This window comes from Pituophis catenifer, unplaced genomic scaffold, assembly GCF_029215685.1.
Source record: "Pituophis catenifer annectens isolate HBS135680 unplaced genomic scaffold, rPitCat1.0.hap2 SCAF_1, whole genome shotgun sequence".
Classification (NCBI taxonomy): Eukaryota; Metazoa; Chordata; class Lepidosauria; order Squamata; family Colubridae; genus Pituophis; species Pituophis catenifer.
Window position 1 is genome coordinate 233,333,504 of NW_027256881.1, and position 17,993 is coordinate 233,351,496.

Sequence of the window (17,993 nt, forward strand, 5' to 3'; positions counted from 1 at the left end):
AAACCCCGCCGATCCCCCAAACGGAGAGTCGATCGGTCGGTCGGAGGACCTCTCTCCCCAGAAGGGAGCACCCGTCCACGGCCTTTGCGCGCCGAAGCCTTCAGTATAGCCGAGCTTGGAATCTCCGTGAGGGAGCGCCCCAAAGACCGCGGCCTGCCGTCTGGACTCGTCTGGCCGGCGCCTGGAAGCTCCCTCGCAGAGTCGAGTCCGACCATCGCTTTGCGGCCTGAGCCCGACTGCCTTCGGAGCAAGGCGGGCGTCGCCTTCCCAGAACTTTAAACCCAGCCGGGATAACCCTGCCTGCGCCCTCCCGCTCGCCTCCGCACAACACCTGCTGGCGTGGTTGGCGAGCCTGCATTTCCTGCCGGCGCCCTCCTTCTCCTCCTCCTCCTCCGCCTCGGCCCTACCCGGCTCTCCCACCCCGCCCCACGGGCGTCCTCTAGTGCATCACGCGGGCCGGAGCGCTCCGAGCTCTGGTCCCGCGCCAACTGCAGCTGCTGGTGGGTTTCCCCAGCCTGGATTCCACTTGTCAGGCAGGCCGGGTGGGAGGAACTCCAATCCGTTTGGAAAAGCAATTAAAGTGCCTCCGGAGCCAAGGGAGGGAAGGGGATCGATGATGCAGGGAAGGGGGTTGCGCTGCAGCCTGGGTCTGGGCAGTGCCGTGGTCCCGGCTGCGCGGCATTCATTCGCCTCGGAAAGCGCTCGCCTCCTTCGCCTCGCCCGCCCGCTCGCGCGTGCCGTAATCCCCGGCAGCTGCGCTCCCTCCCGCCGATCAATAAGCCTTTCACTTTTTGCCTCTTGTTTGTTCCGTGGGGAGCGGGATCAATAGGAGGAGGGGGCGTCTCCTCCTCGCTTCCGCTTCTCCTTCTTCCGCCGCTCCTTCTCCAATTAAGACAGTTCTGGAGCCTGCGGGGGGGGTGCGGGGGGGGGTGTCGTGTGTGCCGCCGCTGTCCATTGGACCTGGTACCAACCCACGACACGCGAGGAGTCTCCGTCCCTCTCAACTTTTCCTCTCTTCTTCCGCGGCGTTGGCGAGGAGGCGTCGGAAGGTCCGCGGAGATGGAAGGTAGGAGGAATTAGCCGGGCAGCCGCTTTGGGCACCTGAAGGGACTCCCCGGAGGAAGTGGGTGTCAGGCACGGAGTGAGAGCCAGGGAGTCTGTCTCAGGAGCTCCCGCAGCCGACAGCAGCAGCAGCAGCAACAGCGGCGGCGGCAGCCTCGATCTCTGGTTCCTTTGCTCCTTTCCTTGGCATAGACTTTTGCCAGCTTGCGAGTGATTCAAACAAGTGGCTCTAGCAGCACTTTGGAGTGGTGGCTCTGGCAATCCAAGCTCTGGCTTCTATCTTCCGCTAGCTCTCCCCCCTACACCCTGCTTTTTTTTTTTTCTTTTTCAAAAAAAAAAAATGAGGATGAAATAATGTTGACATGCCTTGAATTATTAAGTATCCCCTGGATTTTATTAGCACATGATGCCTAAATGCTGCCTGTATCTGGTGGGGTCTTAACCGGGCGTGCAGAGGAGCGGCACACACAGCGGCACAGGGAGCGGCGGGCAGCTCTGACAGCTGGGCTTGTGCAGATAAGCAAACGGAAGCACCAGAAGATCACTAGTGAGACAAGAGGAAAGCTGCGTTCAGAAGCTTCTGAGAGACTGGGGCCCGATTCCCCAGTCGCCCTCCTCCTCCTCCTCCTCCTCCCTGGTTGGGTTTACTAATTTAGGGGCGTCCTGCAGCAGCCAGGGGTAACCGGCCGGTGCGGGGCACCTCAGGCTTCCACTGCCTCCCCTCACTGGGGAGGTAGCGTGCTGCCTGGTGCCTCGGCACAGATGCCGATTGAGATTGTCTGCAAAATCAAATTTGCAGAGGAGGATGAGAAGCAGGCGGCGAAAGAGGAAGGGGACAAGGAGAGCTTGCTAGAGGAGCCTAGCCGGCCACACCATCCTGACCTGGCCGCCTTTGCTGGCACCAGCACCCTGCACGGCCTGGCTCATATTTGCCGCTCAGGGCAACTGGGGGTCCGGCAGGCCCTCTGGGCACTTGCATTTGTGGCCTCTTTGGCCTTTTTCTTGTATCAGGCAGCTCGGTCAGCACTCTTCTACCTGGAGCATCCGCATGTCACCACCCTGGGCGAGGAAGCTACCCAAAAGATGGTCTTCCCAGCCGTCACCATTTGCAACATCAACCGTTTCCGTCATTCGGCGCTTACAGACGCCGATATCTTTCACCTAGCCAACATGACTGGATTGCCACCCAAGGACCGTGATGGACACAAGGCCTCTGACCTGCTCTACCCTGACCCAGACATGGGTGACATTGTCAACCGCACTGGGCATCAACTTGATGACATGCTGAAGAACTGCAGCTTTAGTGGTGAGAATTGCTCTGCAGAAAACTTCACAGTGGTGAGTATCTATTCTGACTTCCCCGTGTTCTTCTCGTGCTTTTTTTTTTTTTTTTTTTGGCATTAATGTCTTGTCAGTATCCAAGTTTATGTCAAGGCTGAGGTTGCATCTTAAGTATCAGTCTGAAAAAGAAGAGTAGATGTGGTACAAGTGCTACCCGAACATCTGGGAACTTGGGACACTGGATGAAATATGCATGAGATAATATACGAAAGAAAAAAAGGATGACCTAGGCATAAGCAGGCTGGACATTATAGGAACATCCTGGATAACTCTTACTTGTTTTAATAGATAGCCACTGAGAGTGAGGAAGCAAGAGCTGATAATCCTGTAAATTACAAGGGAAGACCATAAGGTCTCAGATATTTAAAGATATGAGATGCCCAGATGGGTACTGAATACGCTTAGGGATTCCTGCATTTTTCCAGGGGGCTGCTCCTTAAGTGCTTTTCCCAGTTTCAAACAAACTGTACTCCCAGTTCAGTGCCCATTGTAGCAGTGGCATTTTCCAGGCCAAGATGGCATGGCAGTCACTCTGCCATCTTCTCTCTTGGCACGTTCTGGCATGGTATTGACTGCATTATCTGAGAAGCTTCCTACTGGGTGGAATGAGCCAGCCCTGTGCTTGCTTGATATTGGGTCTGAAAATCACAAATCCCCGCTGTGGTTTGGGGAAATAAATGTGCTGAGCGGGCGGAATACCTGATGGGACCCTTTTCAGACCATAATGACTCTGGAAATGAGCTGCTTCTCTCCTGCGGACATGGGAGACTGCTTTGCCTTCTGATCACTGTGTGCGTGTTGCCGGGGGGTGGGGGTGGTGGTATTAAAAGGAGGAGTGTGCCGAACAAGAAGAAGTATAAATGGAGAGATGGGGAGAAAATGACCCATGCCTATGCATAATAAGCACACATATTAGGTGGGTCAAAGATCAGCTTCTAGGCTCCTGCTTGCTGTTGTCATCTGGTCTCAAAGTCTGAGCTATGAAAGTGCATGTCAGATTTGGCAGAGGAATACAAGGCAGGAGCCGGCTAAAGATAGATGACAACTTTGGTCCAGAGTTATCAATGGTTGTTTAAAGTGCTTGGTTGCATGAGCCTCATGTAAACTGTGTCAGAACCCCTAGCTGGAGTGGGGGAAAGAACCAGCAATACGAAGTATGAATTCTGCTCTGTAGATGCATCAGCCTGCCATCAAAATACTGAGGTGAAATTGCACAAACTGCATATTAGTCAGATTAAGCCCTGCCCGCTCAGACCACCACCATCCCAATTCCTCAGGCTTCACATTTGCATCTGGATCTCCTGATTATTTACTTGAAATGGTTGTTATTCTTGAAATGCAACCACAGAGTCTGCCAATTTCTTCAGCAGTTTGAGAGAGGAGGACCGAGAGGGTGTTTAACACGCCTCTCAGTTCTGTTTTCCTGGTTTAGATCTGCCCTTCAATCCAGCTGTTGTTGGCCCCACAAAGGAAATTCTCAGGCGTGCATTTCCCCTCTATGGGGCCAACAGTCGATCAGGAAGGAGTTTATTCTTTTTTTCTTTCCTTGATGCAATGAATTAAGTCTCCGTTTCTTTCCCAAGCGCCGGTCCAGAGAAATTGGCAGTTCCTAAGGCTGCATTTCATTAAAACACCATCAATCAATGAAACAACCAACCAACACTATTATTAGGAAATCTAGTCATGGTTCTTCTTAAATAAGGTGTCCTTTGGCCCTGAGATTTAAATGTCTGATTCAGAACTAATGTCTGCTCTTATGCAGCAGAAGACTTGTGCAGTTCTGGGGGCACTGCGTGTTGTGGGAAGCTGTTGAGGGAAGGGTATGTCCCATCCATGGAATCCGTGTGCCAAAGACATGGCGTTTAATGAGTGGCTTTAGGAGGACAGGTAGGAGGATATGGGGACGAGAGATTCCCTTTACTTTTTTGGCCATTCTAGCTGTAGTATTAATTTCGGCTCTTGGTTACTTTGGAGGGGGAGGGCTATGAATAGAAATAACAGGTGTAAGGCATGGGGAAGATGAGTATGTATCTAGTAGCAAGGTACAGAAAGATCACTGAAAGGGTCCAGCTTCCCTTCGGAAGAAGCGCAGCTGCTGCTTCTGCTACTTACCGTCGCTGTGACCACTTCACTGCTAAGCTGACGGCTGCACCAGTCTTTGCCTCTCCTGATGAATCCCCTTTAAAGAACCTGTAAGTAAGAGCTGTGCTTGGTAAATGATCTCCCTCTATTTAGCGTCACAAATTCACATTCTTTATGGGATGGCAAATTAAAGAGCCGCTGGGAAGATTCCCCAGCGTAAGCATCTTGTGTGCAGTAAAGCCCAGCCTGTGTAGTAAATCTTAGCGGGCTTTGCCCGCTCCTGAGCCACGCTGGCCGCCTGCTCTCTTTAGATGCATGGGGAATGAACGGCTACGGAAGGGGAGACCTCAACCACTTACCCTGCACCTCCTCTTTCCTGGTGATGTTGTGAATGCATCTGTGCGTGAACTCAGTGGCTTAGACTCCTCAAACAGTGCTAAGCAGGGTCCTTCCTCCCCCCTCTGCCCCCCCCCCCTCACACATACTCACACACACCAACTGCTGTTTGGTCTGTGCCGGGAAAATCAATTGGTTCTTTGTATTCTACTGGAGAGGAGATTCCCTGGCAGCCATGCATTAGCTGAGGGAAGTGTTCTGCTTTGGTCTCATCCTGTCCCAGTCCCTGTGCAGCAGCAAGGATCACAGGCAAACCATTTGGTTTAGCCATTAACCCCTTCAGGATCAGTTTGCAACACTTTCCAGCCAGCTGTTTTGGTTGTTACCAAATGTGTATGTTTTCTAACCTTGATTTCTTGCCCTGGAAGCATCTGTATTATGAGTGGATCTGAACTTCACATTACTCATTTTCTTAAATAGGCGCATCCCACCCCCACTCAGTGGCCATCGTATTTACAGGACAAGCAGTCTGCTTCCCGTTGGGGCAAGACTGCATTTTTCCTCAATGGAATGCTGGAGTACAAAGCCTCTCACAGATACAAGGTGGAGAGGCTATCATGGCAGATCACAAGGAAGTGGTAAAGGGGAAAGTGCAAATGAAGTTTTATGGAGACGTGCTGGAGGAAATAAGCTCAGCCACACCAAGTGTGCACACTCAAAAGAACAATTACCCAGCTGGCATCTGCTCTGCAGGGATTCCACTTCCAGCACTTGGAGGGGAAGCTAATGTATTTCTAAAAAAATGGAGTCAATGTCAAAGGTTCTTTGGCAAGGGCAATTGTTTTCTTTTTAGATTTCATGCCGCTGGTCTTACCTCTTTCCCTGGAAGAGGTTGTGAGGTAGATCGCCACTTTCCCCTTCGCATCCTGTTTCTTTGACCTTGGTATTTGAAGGCCATGAGAGGGGAGAAAGAAAAGCATCTGGGATATGCGACATCTAGCCACAATGGGTGTGTGTGTGGAAGTGAGGAATATGCTGGAACTATTTAATTCCGCAAGACAGGTTTGCAATGGTGTCCAAAGGGTTGGACGAGAGCTTGAATTGAAAAACAAGGAGGGCTGCGATTCTGACAGAGGAAAGCCACCAGTTAAAGGATTGTGCTCTCCAGAATTTCCAAAGAAGTCAATGGTGATGCAGTAGGTCTCTTTGCTTGGGTTTCCTTAAGCAACGTCTTGATTGGAGCTTGAAGACCGAGACGGTGGATCGGTCAGAGAGGGTGTAGGCAGATATTATACTGAAGTATCTCATGTGGAACAGCAAGAGTCACTGCTGGTGCATTTTAGGCTTGAAGCACCCCCCCCCACAAAAAAAAAACAACAACAACAAACCAACAACAGCAGCAACACCCAAACACACATACATTTCTGTTTCTCTCCCTGCCCTCCCCCACCTCCCCAGCTGCTGTTGTTCAGCCTGGCTTTGCTGCCTCATTCCCCAGCTGTATAATCAGCGGCACCCCATCTTGATGCTGGGGCTGGCAATGACCTTTCTTCCACAATTGTACTTAATAAATGTCACATTTTCCAGCCTATTTTTACTCTGGGTAAATGAGTTTCCTGTTCTGCCTCCCCCTCCATCTGCTGTCTCCTGCTTGCCCATTTGTGCAGCTCCTTGGCCACCACTATTTGAAGGCAGCACCGCAATCCATTTCCCTAACACAGCCTGCATAATGGAAGGAAAAGTGAGAAAAGGAGCCCATGGGCAGTCCAGACGGTGATGGATAGTTAGGAGGAATGAGCAGATTGATTCCTTCAAGCCGGAGAAAGACACCGGTTGCCTAGAGGAAATCACCCTCAAAGAATCTTAGATCGGGCAGATTGGGCGACTTCAGTTTCATGTGGCCCCTGGCCTGGGTTTTTCTAGCAAAGTGGTTTCAGAGGAACCTGTTGCTCTCCTGTCATATTTGGGGGAGGGGGGAGAAATGGAAGTGGGAACAGTCTGCTGTATGTCAACCTATCTCTCTTGTGTGAATCCTTTGTCCTCTTCACCATTCTGCAATCTCCTTCATTTAATATAACCACAGATTTTTGTCCAGGGCTTTGATTGTTTCAAGAGTTTACATCAGTAAATTTTGCATTGCCACATTTGCTTCATTGTCTCCTCTGTCTAGATTTGTGAAAAAGTATTTTGTTAACCTATATCAGCAAAAACTGATATTGATGTCAGTTGCCCTTATGTCTCTGCGTCCCATCATGAAAGTCTGCTTTTCCATTTCATATTTATTTCTCCATTTTCCCTGGGAATTCAGGACAACATACGTTTTTCTCTCTCCTGCATCCCCTGCAGATTTACTCACATAATTATCCACTGAGGTACGTTAGTCCCGTAAACATTTAATTATTTTACTTAAAAATTTTATATACCACTTTCTGTTAAAAATCCAGAAGTGATTTACAAGATCGAAAGCATCTGATTAATCCAAGTTCATGTCTCAATCTTGGGTTCATAGAGACATATTCCAGAAGATGAGTGCTGCAAAAGATGTTAGCAAAAATGGCAAGGTGCTGCATGTCACTTTATAGGAGTACTATATTTTGTATACATTTTATTTAATATAATAACATATTTTATTGCAGCATCAAGTCTACTTCATCAGATGTACAGCATGAATCTGTCCATTCTTTGAAGGCTTCTTAAGCATAAAAAATTTTTTTTAAGCCACAATAAATTGTTATCTTACCATACATACTGTTTGTCTCCATCCTAAGACAATTACATGAGTTCCAATTGCAATTAAGATCTACAACGTATTCATTGATTAATGTGATTGCATGGCTATACTGTTAACATATTCTAACATTCAGTGTTCTGTGTTTAAAGTAAAAGGTCAGAAATGTGGGGGTTTTTTCTTACTCTTCCTAGCCTTTAAACAATAATGTTTTGAACACCCCTAGATTCTTGTGCTGTGCAACTCATTTCTGTACCTGCATTTATTCACACTTGCAAGCATGTACCACTGGTTATTCAAGCCTGATCATTCTTCTTCTCAAAGACTTTACTTGGTTCTTTGATTGGAATTCAGTCACAGAATGACGTAAATTAATAAAATCTTCCAATTACTCCACAATAGTTCCATTTAATAGCTTGTTTGGCTGTAGAGTCAGTAAGTGGCAATCCCAAACAAGTGAGCTTTTTCTTTTAGCATAGGAGGCAAGGATATATATATGGCTTGCGCTTTCTTTATGTTTCCTCCCTTCCCTGCAATTCTTGCCTTGTTCTTGTTTGGCTCCACAGTCAATCGCTTCTGACAGTTGTTGGGTCTTGCCGGATCAGACTAATTCATTAGCCTCACACGTGCCATTATTTTGCAGGAAAGAAAAGGTGAAGAGGCCATCATCCTTGTATCTAGAGGCTGCACCTTATCTGCCCCTAAGCTACCACTCAGTTATTTAGGAATTGGGGCAAGAAGGAGAGAGCGAAAGGCATCGGAGAAAAGCTGTAGCTGCAGAAAGGCGCCTAGTCTTGGCTCTGCAGTGAGAGAAGGCTGTGCTCCATCCATCAGAGCTGCCCGCAGGCTGGAAAATGCTAATAAGCAACCAACAAAGAGAGGGGATCTGTGTCCAAAGCATCTGAATAAGTAACCAGTCCCAGGAGCTGATGTAGCCTCTAGGCCTCTGCACCCCCTTGCTCAGCTCAACTAATCAATTTTGCTTCTCCGCAAAGGTCCTTTCTGGGTAGGGAATGTTCAGCTTCTGATTCTGATCACCAGGAAAGCCCTATGCAGCCTAGAGCTTCCCCAGACTTCCTAACGTGCAGAAAACAGCTTTTACAACGAAGGTATCCCATCTCCGTCATTGGAGAGTTGCTTTGATTTCCTTGTTATTTCATACATCTCTGGCAGCAATTGTATTCTAGCAGGCTGTTGATAGATGCATTGTGAGGTCTTGATGTGGACTCTGCTGAAGAACGCTGTGACAGATGTGAGGCTACTGTCCCAGCCACCGTATTTTCAAACTCTGCCTTATCTTGAATGCACCCTATTCCTGTTCCTATTCCTGTTCATGGCTCTAAAGCAGGGGCCTCCAAACTTGGCAACTTTAAGACTTGTGGACTTCAACTCCCAGCTTTGCTGGCTGAGGAATTCTGGGAGTTGAAGTCCACAAGTCTTAAAGTTGCCAAGTTTGGAGGCCCCTGCTCTAAAGGTTAATGCATTGAGGAGGAAGGACTAAAGTGCTTTGTCTGAACCCTGCATGAGGCTGAAGAACAAGTATGCTATTTTGAGTTTTCTTAATTGACTTCCTAATTATGTGTAGGCCTTTCCTTCTGTATACCATAAGGCAATGGAAAACCTAATTGCAAAGAAGTTTGCTGCTATCGAGAGCCTGCACTTCTCTCTGGACAACCAGGAAAGTAACTGCCATAGACAACAGTAGTCTATGCGTTTCTCAATATCATTGAGATTTTGATGGATTTTTTTGGAGATACACCCCATGTCCAGTTTAGGATTAGCAAAAATGTAAGTGATGAAGGCTCTCAAGAGACTTCCCTTGCAGCTGCATGGAATTGACTGGGCTCTCCCTTTCTTTCCCCCACCTCTGCGGAGTTAAAAGCTGGCATAGCCCCCATCTCCTGACAGATATGAATTGTTCCCCAGGAGCAGTTAATTAACTAGGGCAGGAGCGCAACCAGCCTTGGGAGACCAAAAGCCTCATTAACTTCCAAGGAGAGGGGGCGAAATGGTTGGCTGGAAATGTTGGGGCATTTTTCTTCCAGGACATATGTAAGCTGGGTTAGAATATGCCCTGTTGGGCAAGGATCCAAGTCTTTGTCCATGACAGCAGAATAGAAGAGGCCCTTGCCCTTGCCTCTCCATTCTGTTTTCCTTACTCACAACCACATATGGAGGAGAAATCTCAGGCATAGAACAAGAAATACTTGATCTTGAGATTCCCCGAGGAATCCAAGAAAAGGACCACAGAGAAATCCTGGATTGGCTATGAGTTTTGGCTTACAAGTTTTTGGTGCCTTTGAGTCAGTATTGATTCCTAGCAACTACTGGACTAGTCCCAGAAGTTTTCTTGGAAACATTTCTGGAAGTGGTTTGCCATTGAGTGACTGGCTCAAGTCACCCAGTTGGCTTTGTGAAACTCACAGTTTCATGGTCTTTATCTTGGTAGTTTAACCACTACTCCAAGCAGGGTCTTAAGAAAGGAATTGGCAAAGAGTGAATCCTTGCTTGAGAACACTAGCTCAGCCCAGAAAGAAGCACAGTCAAGAGCAGAGATGCCAGCAGGCATAGCTCCATGCCTATGATTGAGATCAGATTGCTGCCATACATAAAAAAGCTATCTTCCTAATTATATTTAATGAATTGACTTTAAAAGCTCTTATGCTGTTATCTGGGTTAATTTAATATTACACACTTAATAAGCCTGTCTGTAATACTATCAGGGCGTATATGAGTACTAGGCCCAAGGAGCCTCCTTTATGCTACTCTTTCTGTTCTCTCTTTGAGGGAAGTAGCCCTATGCAGCTGTGTTTACCTGCCCACCCGTTGGGGACAAGAAGCAACCTGAAGCTCTAGCCTGGAGCTGATGTCTCTTGCCTTTCCCATAATTGCCAGAGCTTAAATTGTGCTGTCGTGGGAATACCTACAACTGAGAAAGAATCAGTCAGGCGACAGGAAAACTGGTAAGCTTAGGTTGCCACTGAAAAGGTCCCCAGTTTGATTCCCCCTTAAACTCCTCAGGGAAATTTCTCTGAGGAAAAGTATACTTTGTGACTTTCTACAAGCGGAATAAAACTACTCTGAAATCTTTGGAGGTCTGTTGAATTATGTTTTAGCTCTGGGGACTTTCCATTTCACCTACAGATAGAATCTGTTTTCTTAACAGAATGGCATCAGACTCCTGATTTCCCTAGGAATTATACTTGGTTTAGGACTTATGGCTTGGGGATTTTCTGGACTGAGTGATAGTCCACTTAGTTGACGTTTGGTTTGGTTTGGTTTGGTTTTGGATTTGGTTTGGATTTGGTTTGGTTTGGTTTGGTTTGGTTTGGTTTGGTTTGGTTTGGTTTGGTTTGGTTTGGTCCTAAATCAAAAGACAACAACTTAAGTCCCTCCCAATATTGCTGAACTATTACCAGCCTTTGGATCAGATGCTGAGAGTAGTTATGCAGCTTGCAAGAGACTGTAAGTTACCAACCCCGCCCCAAGCCCAGAAAGTAGGAAAAAATTAGGAGTGCACAGTATCTACTTTCTGTCAACTCACTGTTTTATTTTTACAAGGTGAAAATCCGAGAAGTCCAGATAATGTCTGCATAGGTCCTCTTCTATTCACAAGAAGTGTTCTTTTGGCCCCAACATGGCTTTTGAAAGTCCATGGAAATAGACCAGGTTGCTCCCTGGATCATTTCTAGCTTGGCAGTTTGGGTAGTTTGCTCACTCGCTCGCTTACTCCCAGCCGTTTCTCACCCCTGTCTCTTTCCAGTTGCCAAGGGAGGGCATAGAGGGCCGTTTATCTTGGCAGATGGCTGCCTTCTGGGGTCAAGGCCACAGGCTTCAGGTTACAGAAACGCTGTCATTGTATCTTCTGTTAGGTCACTTTAGTATATGTCAAATGCCAGAAAAGCTTCTTAGGATGGACAACATGCTGTTTCTCTCTTAAAAGAACAATAAAAACACCATGGCTGAGAACAGTAACTACTTGGTCAAAGAGTTGGTACATTTCTTTTCAGTGTAGGGAAACAGTGATGGAGAGCCACTTCCAGATAAATTGGAAAATGATATCCCTTCACAATACTTCGGGAATTGAAAAAAAGAAAAAAAAATACACAGCCAGTGAAGCTAGAGGGCACTTATTGCCCATTAAAGATCTACCCTTTTTAAAACTTCAGTCTCCTTTTTCGCAACTTGCCATGTCACAATGGCAGGTGCTCAGAGCGTATCCGAGGGGACTGGCAATGGCTCTGTCATATGTGGGATGAGTAATTTTGGGAACTGCCAGAGTGAATGCCGTGAAAGATGGTGTGCATTTATTTAAGCCCAACCAGGACTTGAAGGGATTAGAGCAGACAGAAATGTATTTTCCTTCCAGTCATGTATTTTTGCATGGAGTAAGGTAGAGTGGAGCAATGTTTTCATCTGAACTGGATCAGAATGTATTGCTAACCTGTGATTTCAGAATCAGAATGGAGCTGGAAGGGACCTTGGAGGTCTTCTAGTCCAGCCCCCTGCTCAAGCAGGAGACACTTCAGATAGGTGGCTGTCCAGTCTCTTCTTAAAAACCTCCAGTGATGGAGCACCTACAACTTCGCTTTAAAGGGTTTGGGGCTTACATAGACCTGTCTGTTTCTCTTTTCCTCGTGTCCCCTTCTTTCCTGGTTTGCAGCATATTTTGATTTGTCCTTTCAGATTTGAAACCATCATTTGCCTTGGTCCTACAAAGACTGAAAATCGCACTTTGAGTTAGTGGATGAATGGAAGAAAGAATATTTCAACCCCTTTGTAATTCATTTCTTATGTAACACCAAAACAATGGTTTGAACCACTGCCAGATAGAGACATTCTTCCACATTTTACTCTACCAATTTTTATTCGGTTTGACAAAAGACAATTTGCTTAATTGTCTTTTCAAAAGAGAAAATAATTTTAGAGAAATTCCCATGGACCCGTGTGGTATTTTTGCAGTTACTTAATTACGAGGTGACCAAGGAATGTGTGTGAGCGTTCATTCCACAAATCTCTCCTATTCCTTCTTGTGTTTCCCCCATTTCAGCTAAATCCCAAGGGAACACAGCAGACAGAATTCCTCCACTGGGTTTTTTTAAAAGCAATAATACTGTCACTGCTAAGAGGGAGTCTTGCCCTTGAGAAATTTATAGGAGTTTTGAGAAACGTGAAACATTTTGAAAGGACAGTGGTTTCCAGCTGTAATTTGAACCAATTAATAGCATTAGATTAGTCACAATGAAACACTAGCCATAAGTTAAGCCTGCTGTGTTTCTCTGCGATTTGGATAATTATTTATTATCTTTTATAATTCTGTGACATTATTCCACAATGCTGTTGGAATGTGTAAAATAGAGGTTGACAACCTCAGCCTAATTTCAAAGCAAGTGACCAGACCTCTGGCAAGAATAATCTGTTCTGTTTTAAGAAGCTGGTATGACTCCGAGGCGGGTAGAAAAAGAAACATGGTTAGAAAAAGAAACAACAAGAGGAGGAAATGGCTATCCACTCTGGACCTATCCTCCATTGCTTTGAGTCAGTCCTAGCCAGTAGACAACCACTGCATCCAAGAGAAGATGAGCTTGGTAGAAACGTAGGTCTACATCCTTGGTTTAAAAGAGTGAGAATGAAATAAATGTCAGACGCGTATGGAATCTAAACCTCATGGTGGTCTTATTATAAGAAGTGATGATCATATGAGACAAGTCTCCATAGTTTGTTTCCCTTAAGTGCTGAGTGATTAATAGCATTGTAAGATAAAACAAACTATTCTCATTCTGTTGCTGTACTATAAAAACATGCAGTGGGAATATACACATACCATGATTCTGGGAAGTTAAGCTTGCAACAACTGGGTGATGTTGGCTTTAAAATATTGTACGTCATGTGTGAGGTTTTAGGGGAGAACTGTTAATGTTCATGGTCTTGTGAGTGGGAAATGATTCATGACTTTTGTGTAATTTCCTCATTAACCCAAGACTAATTAAGTAAAGTTTGTTTAATTGTGCAAGATTAAAAGATTGGTGCAGATTACCCTACCCTACCCTACCCTACCCTACCCTACCCTACCCTACTATACTATACATAGTCATCAGTTTACAACAGTTCATTTAGTGACCACTCAGTTACAATGACACTGAAAAAAAGTGACTTTTGACCATTTTTCACACTTCTGACCACTGCAGTATTCCCATGGTCGTGTGATCAAAATTCAGATGCTTGGCAGCTGATTCATATTTATGATGATTGCACTATCCTGAGATCATGTGATCCCCTTTTGTAACCTTCTAACAAGCAAAGTCTATGGGGAAGCCGGATTCATTTAACAACCATGTTACTAATTTAACAACCACAGGGATTAATTTAACTGTGGCAAGAATGGTCATAAAATGGGGCAAAACTCACTTAACAAATGTCTCAGTAACAGAAATTTTGGGCTCAATTGTGGTCGTAAATTGAGGACTACCTGTATACTAATACTAATACTAATACTAATGTAATTTTTTTTGCATTTGCACTTCTTTTGCACTTCCTGCCTGAGCATGGGGTTGGACTAGAAGACCTTCAAAGTCCCTTCCAATGCTGTTATTCTATTCCTTCCTAGGGCAGACTGGCCCAAGGCCACCCAGCTGGCTTTGTGCCTAAGGCAGGAGACCTATGGCTCCTGATTTCTAGCCCAGTGCCTTAACCACTATACCAAGTTGCTTCTCAAATAACATATTAAAGCTTCCCAAATAAGATACCTTCTATCTATTAGAAGGCAATAGGCACGCATTATTGGTGACTAGGAAATGGACTGAAAATCAGTTGCCAAAAATGCCAGTTACCAATAAGCAACTCCATAGTGGGAAAGTTACCTTTTATCTTCTCTCTGGCCAAGGGCTCTTGTGCAAGTAATTTTATTATCAAATAATAAAAGTGCAAGTTAATAACCCTTTAAATATTAGCTTTTTGTGGATTTTTTTTTATTATTTGGGTATGTATTTATGTATGTATGTATGTATGTATGTATGTATGTATGTATGTATGTATGTATCACTCTTCTTTTCAAGAATATTCTTCTTTTAAAGAAAACTATATGATGGCCATAAAATGCACTGAGCTATGGCTGATTCTCATAGAAGCAGAGAGAATGCAGAAGAAACTGGAAATAGGAAAGTGTCCCCAAGCCTTACCTGATTCAGAGGAGAATGAATAGTGTGTATGTCATCTGGGAGAATTGGGGGTGGGGGGGCATTGAGAAATGTTTTCTGAGAGTATATCTGTATCACACAGAATTTTGTGCCAAATATTCCCAGCTGCAACTGTGGGCTGAATTTTTGGACTTGGGGCTTCCATTCTTTCAGGATGGAATTTGGTGCAAGGTATCACAACTTGTAAATGCATAGGAGGCAAGCACGTCTCTGAATTAGAGGGTCCCCCCAAATCTCTGGAACTGAGTGTGTGGCAGTGTGTCTCCCGTTAAGCACTCCACACAGCATTTTGTGCAGAACAGAAGGTTTACAGAGCTGCACTAAATGACGCAAATGATTTGAGGGCCGTAAAGAGGGACGGTTTTATGTCACACGACTCTATAAAGCACGGCTGTTCTGCCATTGATGAGATACTGGGCTTTATTTATAGAAGGCCATGATTGTGCTAGAGGCCTGCGTACTCTGAACACCAGCCAGAGCCTGGGGATAAGAGGGTAATTCATTTCCATGCAGCTGCTGTCTTCATTTTCACACATTAAAGGGGAAAAATTAACAAGTTTGCAGGCAGTCAGGTGGAAAAAACAATAATTGTTTAAAATTGTGTTCCCTCCCCCATTCTGAAACACAAATTGCTGGAGTCTTCCAACATACTTGCAACGTGCAGCACCAAGATAACAAGAGGCCAAAAGGTCATGCCACAACCTAGCTAGCTAGTCTATATTCTTCTCTCTTCTTTCTTCTTCTTTTTTTTTTCATTCAGGTTGTGTAGAATTTTGGTGCTTTGGCAGCCCATGGTTAAGACATATGCAAAGGAGGGCATTATTGAATGCACATTGTGCAGAATCAGGGAATCTCATTTACAAGCCACAGAATCATGTCATATTACCCAATATTAGGGAAATAAAGGTTCAGTAGCATACATTCCACCCACGATCCTTCAAACCCTATTCAAGAAAACCATTTTCAGGATCAGACTAATGTTTTCTGAAGGCACCTCACGGCCTTCAGACAGAGGGAAGAAGCTTTCTTTGCTGCATATATAAACAAAGGGGGTAACAGGAAAAGCATTACTGTTAACAGTGACTTTTCCCCAATTCTCCCTTTGATGATCCATATAGGATCCATGCCTGTGATGTTTTCTTTGGGAAATATAATTGTGTATAAATACTAAAAACTAACATCTCTCATCTCAAGGAACAGAACAGTTTGTATAAACGTAATTAAATTGATCAGCCAATAAAGGCTTGAATTGAATTTGATCGGCCTCACCTATATCTTACATGTTCTCTTATTTTCTGCTAGGCTATCAGGGATTTTATAGAAGTAAAAAGCTCAAGGTAAAGGTTCCCCCGCACATGCGTGCTAGTTGTTCCTGACTCTAGGGGGCGGTGCTCATCTCCGTTTCATAGCGGAAGAGCCAGCGCTGTCCGAAGACATCTCCGTGGTCATGGGGCTGGAATGACTAAACCCCAAAGGCGCACGGAACACTGTTACCTTGCCACCAAAGGTGGTCCCTATTTTTCTACTTTCATTTTTTATGTGCTTTCGAACTGCTAGGTTGGCAGAAGCTGGGATAAGTAACGGGAGCTCACCCCATTACGCGGCACTAGGGATTCGAACCGCTAAACTGCTGACTTTCTGATCGACAAGCTCAGTGTCTTAGCCACTGAGCCACCGCGTCCCTTTTATAGAAGTACCTAGCATCATTTGAATGCTTCACCTATTCTCCATCATGTTTCCTTTTACATACGTGGTAACATGAACCGTATGTACTGTACATATAAAACACATAGACTTTATATCTATGATAATAAATATTGATATCCTGCTTTTCAGTAATGGTATACTCAGCATTCCCAGGCATTGATCATCAGGTTTAATTACTTTTCCGCCTCTATTGCATCATCAGGGAATCGTCCGGCCGCCCTGTTCAGGGTAACCTGCTCCCTGCTCCATCCAGGAGTGTGGGAGGATCCCTTGGAAGGCAGGGCGGAGGATTTCGGACAATACCTGTATGACAAAATCGCTCAGATCCGGGGGGATTTGGACTCTGACTGGGTAGATCAGGGCAGGGTGACGAGGAATAGTCTTGAGAATGTTATCTGGGAGGAGTTTGATGCTGTGACTCCTGATGATGTGGACAGGATTTTGGGGAGACTTAGTGCGGCCACATGTTTACTGGACCCGTGTCCCTCCTGGTTGGTACTGGCTTCCCGGGAGGTTACACGAGGCTGGCTCCAGGGTGTTATCAACGCTTCGTTGAGTGAGGGTTATTTCCCCACTGCCTTGAAAGAGGCGGTGGTGAGGCCTCTCCTCAAGAAGCCGTCCCTGGATCTGGCAATATTGGCCAACTATCGTCCTGTCTCCAACCTTCGCTTTATGGCGAAGGTTGTTGAGAGTGTGATCGTGCGACAGTTTCCGCAATTCCTGGAGGAAACATCTTATCTAGATCCGTTCCAGTCGGGTTTCAGGTCTGGGCACAGCACGGAAACGGCATTGGTTGCGTTGGTTGATGATCTCTAGAGGGCTCGGGACAGGGGTTGCTCCTCTGTTCTGGTCCTGTTAGACCTCTCAGCGGCTTTTGATACCATCGACCATGGTATCATGCTGCACCGGCTGGAAGAGTTGGGGGTGGGAGGCACCGTGTTACGGTGGTTCTCCTCCTTTCTCTCCGACCGGTCGCAGTTTGTGTTGGCAGGGGGGCAGAGGTCGACCTCGAGGCCTCTCATTTGTGGAGTGCCGCAGGGATCGGTCCTCTCGCCCCTTCTGTTCAACATTTATGTGAAGCCGCTGGGTGAGATCATCCGTGGCTTTGGGGTGAGATACCACCAGTATGCTGATGATACCCAGCTGTACATCTCCACCCCAGGCCACCCCAACGATGCCCTTGAAGTGATGTCCCAGTGCCTGGAGGCTGTGCGGATCTGGATGGGGAGGAACAGGCTCAAGCTCAACCCTTCCAAGACTGAGTGGCTGTGGCTCCCGGCATCCCGATATAGTCAGTTGACTCCATCACTGACTATTGGGGGCGAGTCGTTGGCCCCCACAGAGAGGGCTCGCAATCTGGGAGTCCTCCTGGATATGCAGCTGTCCTTGGAGGAACATCTGACGGCTGTAACCAGGGGGACCTTTTGTCAGGTTCGCCTGATTCGCCAGTTGCGGCCTTTTCTTGATCGGGATTCCCTGTGCACAGTCACTCACGCCCTTGTCACCTCTCGCCTTGACTACTGCAACGCTCTCTACATGGG

General features: G+C 46.1%; 1 protein-coding gene across 4 annotated transcripts in view; it reads left to right on the forward strand.

Annotated features, from left to right (window-relative positions):
- Positions 1 to 960: 960 nt before the first annotated feature.
- Positions 961 to 17,993, forward strand: part of ASIC4 (acid sensing ion channel subunit family member 4) — a 102,476-nt gene continuing 85,443 nt past the window's right edge. For 3 of the 4 annotated variants that reach the window (XM_070956744.1, XM_070956762.1, XM_070956770.1), the window contains exon 1: positions 961 to 2,400. In XM_070956744.1, coding sequence (XP_070812845.1) covers positions 1,825 to 2,400 — 576 coding nt within the window. In that variant the 5' untranslated portion in view covers positions 961 to 1,824. The remainder of the gene's footprint in view (positions 2,401 to 17,993) is intronic. The other variant, XM_070956753.1, reaches the window with a different exon arrangement.